The 9906-nt window shown below is 27.4% G+C and overlaps 1 protein-coding gene across 1 annotated transcript; it reads right to left on the bottom strand.

The window, feature by feature from the left end:
- Positions 1–1074: 1074 nt before the first annotated feature.
- On the bottom strand, positions 1075–2405 carry LOC119672134 (kunitz-type serine protease inhibitor A-like). Its single transcript, XM_038083139.1, has 2 exons — positions 2273–2405; positions 1075–1333 (listed from the first exon to the last, which is right to left on the bottom strand). Exons 1-2 carry the CDS (start codon positions 2352–2354, stop codon positions 1134–1136), a joined length of 282 nt encoding a protein of 93 aa, XP_037939067.1. The 5' UTR covers positions 2355–2405; the 3' UTR covers positions 1075–1133.
- Between the last annotated feature and the right edge of the window lie 7501 nt (positions 2406–9906).

Here is a 9906-nt window from a genome sequence, read left to right as displayed (position 1 = left end):
ATTTTAATAATAGTGTTATCAATAGAATGCATGTTCAGTTTTTTAACCTTATTCAGACCGAAACATTCCAAATGTAAATAAACTATTTCCCGCAACGTCGTCTTAATGCAGATGACTGCTTAGATGCAAAATAAATGAATAGAAGATTAAGAGCTTATTGTTATTAATATTAAGTTTAAGTTTATAAACTCATTAAATAAAGAACTCATTAAATAAAGATAACTTCGGCTATCTGAATATTTCCAAGACCACTGATGACGCGTATTTGGCAATACTCGAAATAACTGTATGGACAGCCAACAATTCAATTAATTAAAATAATATAAAAAGAATTTTTTTGTTACAGCTCACTACTTTTCGAAACCTTTATACCAAATATTTTACTTTCTATTAAATATAATAGTCACTTCCGTCCTAACTGACGTTAAACATTATCTAGTCTCATACATTATGTGCAGTTAGTGTCCCTCAATTTGATTACTCGATCGAACACATATGTCTTGAACGTTTTAAATAGCTAAATATTCGTAGAATTACAGGTTATATTTTATCACTTACACAAAGAATTATTCATAATAACAACTACCAATGGCAAGTCAAAATCACCGAAATCTCAGCTACAGGTATGAAAAGTTATTTATTGTTTTCGGTAGTTTGCACCTCCTTCCTTAAAACTGTTCTTTGATTGGTTAATCAACGAATCCAAAAACACAATATTAAATAAAATTTTAATAATAGAGAATACATCTTCCTAACTATCATTTAAGGAGAAAAGATACCATAGAAGATTTATTACACATCGATAATGCTACAATTTAAAAATGATGGGGGTTGCTGCAGAACAAAAGACATTGTAAAATGTCTGTTTTATTTAATTTGTGGTTGTAATGGTTCTTATAAATAAATAATTTTGTTCATTTCGTATTTAATTTTCAAATATTTTTTTAAGAATGATTTATACATTTATATGGAAATTCATAATTTCCATATATATGTTATGCTCTCAATAATTTAACAAATAATTTAATCGAGTTTTATTTAATAATATTTATTTATATATATACGTATATATATTTATATCTTGTAGAATATATTTAAGTTTAAATAAACTATTTATTGTTCATTTTTCTACTCTATCCAGCTAGTACTGGGCACGACCTTTCACATGAAGCCTTCGAGCAGAACCGATTAGCGTTACCTCCACATCCTAAATAGTGCAACGTTACGCATTGTCTACTGTGGCTATTGAAGTACCACATGTAGCGATTTGAATTGCGTCGGCAACGACGTCCACCACGTCCTATACTTCCACCTCCAGCGCAATTATGCAGACCTTAATGAGATTATTTCCACTTTAGTTTTTTTTTCATGATTTATTAATTATTACTTATTATATATATTATATGTCTATTTTTTATATATTTTATTTATCTATTTACACTTTTGCATACATACAGACATATTTATTAAATTCAATGGTATATCTATATATAACTATATATTTACACACTTGTATTCACGTAAATTTTATTTTTAATTTTATATTTGTTAATAACTATATGTTCATATATTTATCTGTCTATAATAGATAAAAAATTTGTTTTATTTATATATTTAAAGCAATTTACTTTTTAATTAAAATAAAAATATTGAAATTATTGTATTTGTTTATATATAATTTTTTATTTAATTATTTTTTAATTCAATCATATTTTATATTATCTTCCTTAATATTATATTTTTATTTTTTTTTATATTTAATTGTACAGATTATTTATTCACATATATATATTATTAATTCTTTTTTTTATGAAAATTAAATCATTTAAAATGAAAACATCTTTTGTTTGCCCTGAAGATGACTATCGAAGATAGTCGAAATATTAAAAAAATATTTTAATAAAATATAAACTGTTTTTAAATATAAATAATAAATTATAGTTTTTTTTATTTCTATTTAAATTGATCAATTAGCCCGCTAATAAATTATTATATAATGTTTTTGGTCAAAAATTAAAGAATAAAATATTTTTAATTTTATAATATATATAATATTAATATATTGTATACATATGATATTAATATATATTAATTAATATTTATATATATTAATATATATTAGTATATATGGTATTAATATATTTTTATACAAACATATTGCATTATTTATTTATTCTTGTAATGTTAAGCAAATTTATTTATTAAGGATTAAAATTGTAACTATCTCAGAAATTTATTGCTATAAATATTTTATATATAATATCAAACTTACGAGGTTTGCCACGACAATTCTGGGCTTCTAAATATGCAACAAAAACAACAAGTAAAACGAGGAAAATCAGTGTCAACTTCATTTTTAAATTTAAAATTTAACTACAACTGTTTGTGGTTTCAATTATAATAGTTAACTTCCTACAACACTCGGTTTTAAATACTGTGCTCAAATGAATCTGATCTCTGAAGAATAATGCAACCATTTATACATAACTTTTCGTTAACACAAAAACATTTTACTATAATGCTCCAAAACATATTACTTATTATATGTTTCATATGTTTTTTAACCAACTGTTTTATAAAACAATTTAATTTATATTATTCGATTATTTTATTAATATTATATATTATATTAATATGTAATATATATTTTTACTTTTCACACAGATCATAAAAAGTAATTCAAAAAACTTTATTGTGCGGTAAGGTAGATATCAAAGACCCTAGAATGTACACTCGGGTTAATGACTTATACATTTTAACCGCGGTTTTTCACATCTTACATGGATAGTTTTTTATTAAATTTCAATGTTTTTATCCAATTTTTAATTATTCAAAAAAACTAACTGGTTGTAGAAAAATGCAAATAATCGATCACTCCGATGTATATTCTATATGTTCTCATTTCAATCAGATGAATGACTGAAATAGTTTAAATGTATGATATCTTGTATATTTGTCATGAAATCAAGACATCATTCCTATCTGTACTTTAATACAGACTAGTTTTTAGATTTACAATCTTAATGAATAATAATCACCAGGTTGCCTTTCTGGGCATGAATATTATAAATTTATATGAATGGCTAACTGTATCTCATAACTGTAATGCTGATCTTAAAAAGTAAAAATGCTGTGTTTATTTATATATTTCCATTTTAGGTTCATAATTCTAAAATAGTTGCATGATTTTGATGACCAATTACAAACATGAAAATTCACATTCTGAAAATTTCTAGCTTGTAGAACGACTTTATCCAAATCACATGTCTTCCCCATCCCTATCTTCAGTTTCGCCCACAAAAAAACTATTTAATCATAAGGATTATCAGATCAGTTATGACCCTATGATCCTATCACACCTCTAGCCAGAATGAATACAGTCAAGGAGTTTTTGTAGATGCAATGGTCTTTCGAAAAATGTAATTTTTACTACCCTATGTGTGATACTTGTATTGGCTAACACACCCACCATGAAAAAAATATGCCTTACCACTGAGAAAATTCGATGCAAATCTCCATTTTTATTGTATTTTTAGTTTTAGCAAGTTCTGCGATTGGTAAACGATTGATATTGTACAACAACAAAAATTACACTAAATTTAGTTTTTCATATCTTGGATGACAGTTTTGTTTGCCATATGTAACTGAAACCATGCTGCATTATCAAAACAACAAACTGCCCAACTCATTATTATAGCCTTAAATATTATTTAATCCAACTGAGCCTTCAAACATTTTCATACTTTTATTTGACGATACAGCTCGAGTCTAGCGAGCTATTCGAAAATGATGTTTAATTTTCGGCCGTATGCTGTTACATAGATTGTATAAAACAAAACGAAAATAGAGTGCAACAGAGCCGTCAAGTTTTTCGAATAGCTCAAACATTTTCGAATATTTGAAATGTTCGAAATATTCGAATTTGAATACACTCGAAAAATCCTACAATTGTAAAATCCTACTATTAAATCCTACTATTTAGTTTGTAATCTTATCATAATATTATGATAATGATTCCATATCTGTATGGTCTATCTAAACTTTTTGAGACTAATTGAAAATAAAAGAAATGCTACAAAATTTTATATTTAATCTATTGCTATAAATTTTTTTTTTAACAAAAAACCCATTTTTGGAATATATTGCTCAAAATGTTCGCATTTGTTAACATATAAAAAAATTTTTTTTCTTTAATTAATAAATTTATTTTTAAAATTTTTTATTTTTGCGTAGAGTTCCAAACATTGTTAATTTGGTTCATAATTTTCTGATGTTTTCATTTATTGCCTTTATTTTATCTGCGCGGCAAAACTCAAAAGCCAAATTGCGAAGATAAAATCATGTTCTCCATAATCATTATAATCCCCCTTCCTTGGCTACTTGTTAATAATCGGTATTACCAATGTTATCTTCCTCTGCTGATCTCCACTTAATCGAATGCCGAAAGTGCTTCTGGTTTTTACCGATTAACTTTTATTGTTATTATTCCGCCATTCGTGTTTTCTATTTTTTCTTCTCTTTTATTTATATATTGTTTATTAGGCTTTGCTTTTATTGTTGTTTCTCTTAATTGGAACAAGTTCGTTTCTTAAGTTTTTTGTTTTTTTCTTTCACTCCCGCTGTGTTCATTGCTTAAATGCGTGCAGAAGGGACTTTTCGGTTTGCCTAAATTGCGTGTAAAGCATTAATCTTGATTTAATGTAATTATACTTATTATGTATATTGAGACTAATTTTATAAATTAGTACATATAATATATAATATTTGTCTTTTTTGCTCTTGATATTAAGTGAGCTATAAAATAAACTAATTAATTTAATAAATTATTTTTTTTAAATTCTGCTTCCTTCATGAAATGGATATTGCTTGGATAAAAAATGTTATTTTCATATAATTCTTTATTATTATTTTTATTTTAAATTTTATTATAATAAATTGAAAATAACTTCTTTATATTAATGTTACATTATATTGTTATTAAACGTACTTAAAAAGTCTACTTTAGTTTCATGAGCTAACCCATGAGCAGAATATCATCATAATCAATACTAAAACGTGAATATATATATATAAAATCAGTACGTTGTTGCATAAGAAATATCTCACATGTAGAGAATATAGGATATACTCTAAGACAGATAAATTATTAAAATACTGTCTTCTATACAACTCTTAAGTGTTGGCGCTTTGACGTTTAATTCAAAAGAAAAGATTTACTGAAAATACTTCTCACTAAAATTATCAGCAAATTTGTCATTCAAAGAACTCGTTTGCCTAAGCTTCGAATTACTTCTAGTGTTATCTTTTACCCAATAAAGAACATATGGCTTCCAAGGGTGGTAGCAAGGGTGACTTAAAAATGCAGAAGCGGAGTTGGCGGCTACTGACAAACAAAAGATAACAATAGACGAAGATAAAATTTATAATTGGTGGACATAAAATATTGTCACAAAAAACAATAAAACACTTTAGAGTCACGATTAATATAAGACTGAGTTTTAAACAGTAGTAAACTCTAAGGCAACCACGGTGAGCAGCGGGCTAACGCGAAACCTCTCCAACATAAGTGATATTTAGGGGAAAATAAGATGTATTCTCTCGATACTTACGGATAATTTTAAACTTCATGCCACTCTTATATGGGGGGCAGTAATAAAGCACCTGATACGACTGGCAGTTCAAATACACAGACGTGCGCAACAAGCAACGTACCAGTGGACCAGTGGGACGCTAAGTCGCCTTTGTAACAGGCAAGGCGCTACACCTACGACAGATCAAAAATTTTCCTAACTCTCGTGTTCACTTAGAGAACGGTAACATAATCAGGAAGAGCGATCTCTTGCGAACGATCTCTTGCAAAATAGCATATCGATGATCCTGATGATCCTGAAAGGACATTGGGTTGAGGTTTCACACTGACTTAGGCTTTCGATTTCTTTAAACCTTGTTAAAAGAATATGATATTCAAAGCAACAAGTGATTATATCTGAACCAGTCAAATGTGATCAATCCGGGAAACATATTTAAGGAACTATAAGACTTATCAAGACACACATAAAATTAGAGATTCTATGTAAACCATCTATATTGCTAATAAAACATATTTTCATATATATATATATATGAAACGATTGTATAAAAATTGGTTAAAAATGGTCCGTAAATCAATTTTAACAGGTATGAATACATAGCATGTAGTTTCTCCATTTAGACCTCACTTATTAGAAAATAAACACTAAAAATTTCCAAGTAATTATATATCTATTTTATACTTTATTTTACTTACATATATGCACTTATACAATGCATTATACATTGCAATAGAGACGCATAAAATTTAATATACTTTATACAGTTTATCATAGAGTTTATTATTCTTAAACTTTGTGGTCCCTACTAAAAATAAAAATGTCATAATGGTCCTTGGTCAAAAAATGTTGAGAACCACTGCTTTAAGTAGCACAAGTCCTCGGTAAAATATCTGAATCGGGTGCTAAATTATATTAATGATTATCTTTGTATCAAGATCAACCCTATTGCATTACTTTCTCTTTACAGTATGGTGACACGTAAATTTAAGCCACCTCCTTCAAAACATAACCAATGATAAAAGTTATTGTTTGATTATCAATTTTTAGAATGTATCAAACACATCTGCCAGCAAATGCTTGTGGCTGACCAACAACTCATATATAAGCCCTGACAACACATTAGACTTAAATATATCGATTTTCGTTATTGTCGACAGATAGTTAGAATTTAGAGGTAGAATTCCCGAGTTTATGTGACTTTTCGAATACAGTTTTTTACAGTATGTTCTTATGCGGATATATTATTGTTCAGTGAGAATTAATTATTTTTAAGTGTTTAATAGAACATAGAATATTTTAAGTACTATGTAACACATTTCTTTTATATCTATAAATAATATCATTAGAACAAAATTACTTACTATTTCGTGCTAATAATTACTAAGTTCCCAACATTCAATCACGCAAAAACAAATAATACAAATAATGTATATGCATAAAAAACGGTGAGATAATAAAAAGCAGTGATAAGTTTTAAGGGCTTTTGTGATTTTTTTCATCAATTTACCTAAAGCAAACGAAATATCTTGTATAGATGAACTGATTATGCACACAAATTTATAAAGGTCTAAAAATACAATTAATGACAGATCATTAAAAACTCTTTAGCTTTGATCTTTGCCGTCAACTAATTTTACATTTTCGTAATTTTTTGTTTTGGATCTCCATACATACATCTATATATATATATTCCCATATATACGAGTCTTTACATTTGTATTTTTGATTTTTGGGAAATTTGATTTGTCTTTAGATCTACTAAAGAGTATACCTCTTTAATACATTTACAAATAAAGATTTTTAAATTTTGCCAAACTTATCAGCATTAAATTGATTTCATTTGTTTAAAACAAGAAACATTAAAGTGCTCGTCTTTATAATATATATAAAGAATATCTTTTAACTTTTGCTAAATGTGGCGATTTTATACTTAAAAGCCAGATATAATTTTTTATTGATCTCATTAAAAAAGTTATTGTTTTGCCTATGGAGTGGAGAGACAAACGTAAAAATATTCGGTTTCATTTCGGAATTTTATCAAGCGGTCAATATCAAACGCAGAAAATGTTCATAAACTTTTACGACATCTGATTGGTATCGAACTGGAGATACATCTTTAAGCGATCTTGAAAGCGAAAAGCAGTAAAAAAATTTAAATTTTAAATAATAAGAAAAAAACACATAAAAGAACTTTTGATAATTACATATTGGTAAGTGGCACATAAATATTTTTTTTATATTATTATTATTTTATAATTTCTTAATACAATTTAATTATTTAAACAATTTAAATTTACTTAAACAAGTAAATAGATAAGATACAAATCCTTTCTGCAATAGCTTTTCTAAAGAATTTAATATTTATATATTTCATATATATTATGTACATATATACATAAATGTATACATACATATGTATATAAATATATACATACATATGTATATACCCAATTAACTAAACCGTGCTATATTTTTTTTGCAACACTTTTTCTAAAGAGTCTAACATGAATTGCATGAGGAAATTTTTTACAAAATCTATGGAAATATTATCATCATCATATTTCTGTCCAAGTTATTTTGTTTTATTATAACTACAGAATCTAGCCAACTAACCGCAAGCCACATGTATGTATGTATGTTGATCCATTTTTCCAATCAGCGCAACTGGGCACTTTTACTCTTTGAAAGCTGGGGATACTACAGGGTCCCACCCATCTCATTGACTAACTTATGTATTTCCTATAAGCTTCATGATTATTCAGTGATTGCTCTAAGATCTGCTTACCTCCCCGTGCGGAGAGTGATTACTCTAAGATTGGATAGTGCTAAGTAGGACACCCTGTCAGTTTTCGCATATAATTTCAGGGCTCTGTCCCTTATGTATTGACCGGGTCTATTCTAAGGTCTCTTAGCATATCGTTTATGCGGATGTACAAAAATAAATAGTAAGTCATCATGAATTATGCATACGATCAGAACACCTGACCACAACGTAGATATAGGTACATGCATTTCGAAATAATCCGCAGAGCTATCTCTAACCATGCACTCCAACAAAAACATGGATACTTATAATGCTGGATATACGTGAAATAATGTTATGAGAATAGCGTTAAATAAAATAAGATTTAGATTCTTTCTGGAAATCCTGTAGTATGTTCCAGCAGTAGTTAAAGAGGCAGTAAATAAGTAAATGGATCCAATCTAGCTTTATTCAGGCGTGTTGGGACCATACATGCACCCGAACCTAACTTTTAAATAATGTTTTCTGTTTAAGTTTTTCTCCGAAAAAGTTACATAGGTACGTCTTTTTTTTAATGAAAATTTATTCATTAGTACTTAGGTATACGCAATGAAGAATTAAGTAAGAAGAAATTCTTCCGGCATGATTGTAGGAAAAAATAGGCAAAAACTCACGAACAACATTATGGTATGGTATGGAATGGTATCTAGAATGATCGAAAATGTTTAAATATATTTACTTTTAAGCACCATAATTTTTAAACGCTTCATAAATACAAACACTTGTTATAATATAATATATCTATCTGTAGTTCATACTTACCTATAGGTATGAACTACTTTTAAAAGGTATATTGTATTCTTGAATTTAGTGTCAAATTGTGGGATACACAATATAAAGAATATAAATTGGTATACTATTTACGTAATTTGGATGAACTGTTTTTAAAATATTCGACATTTCTTGATTAAAGATACGGCTCTGTAACAAGCTGTATATCAGGGCTGCCCAGACCAGACGAGATCGCGGGCCTATACAAATCACTAAATAGGTTGCAAGACCGCAGAAATAAATATATAACCTACGTACATAATTTTACCGGAAAAAAAGCTCGGAGATATTATTAAATTTAGTTTTATTAATTCTTAAATAATTAATATTTTATGAAGAAAAGATATTTTAAGAATAAGATAATGTAATGTTAACAAAATATAACAAAGTAAAATTTGCCGAATTGTGGTAGATTAAAAACATGTCGAGGGCCGCACAAAAATAAGCCGTTTTTTGGACAGCCCTGCAGTATATAATCAAAAGGGGAGATCTAGAAAACATCTCCAGAGGTTAAAGTACATTAACTCCCTGTATACCTACATCAAAATTATTAATATACAAAATAATGATTTAAGTTTTTTACTTGCAATGTTAATTTAATAGATAATGTAAGGTCGCTTAATTTATTTTTATTTAATAGATATTTTTTTAACAATGATAAGTAAAGTGAGAAAACAAATATTTTTTACATTCTCTTTTGTGAGTTCGTTATTAGTTTTGTTATTATTTTTCATATTCTAA

The sequence above is a fragment of the Teleopsis dalmanni genome, chromosome 1 (assembly GCF_002237135.1).
Source record: "Teleopsis dalmanni isolate 2A chromosome 1, ASM223713v2, whole genome shotgun sequence".
NCBI lineage: Eukaryota > Metazoa > Arthropoda > Insecta > Diptera > Diopsidae > Teleopsis > Teleopsis dalmanni.
This window is presented reverse-complemented; position numbering and strand designations above follow the sequence as displayed.

Coding starts and splice junctions, on each gene's coding strand:
- LOC119672134 (XM_038083139.1), bottom strand. CDS start 2,354: ATGAAGTTGACACTGATTTTCCTCGTTTTACTTGTTGTTTTTGTTGCA. Junction 1,334..2,272: donor GAATTGTCGTGGCAAACCTC/GTAAGTTTGATA, acceptor AATCTCATTAAG/GTCTGCATAATTGCGCTGGA.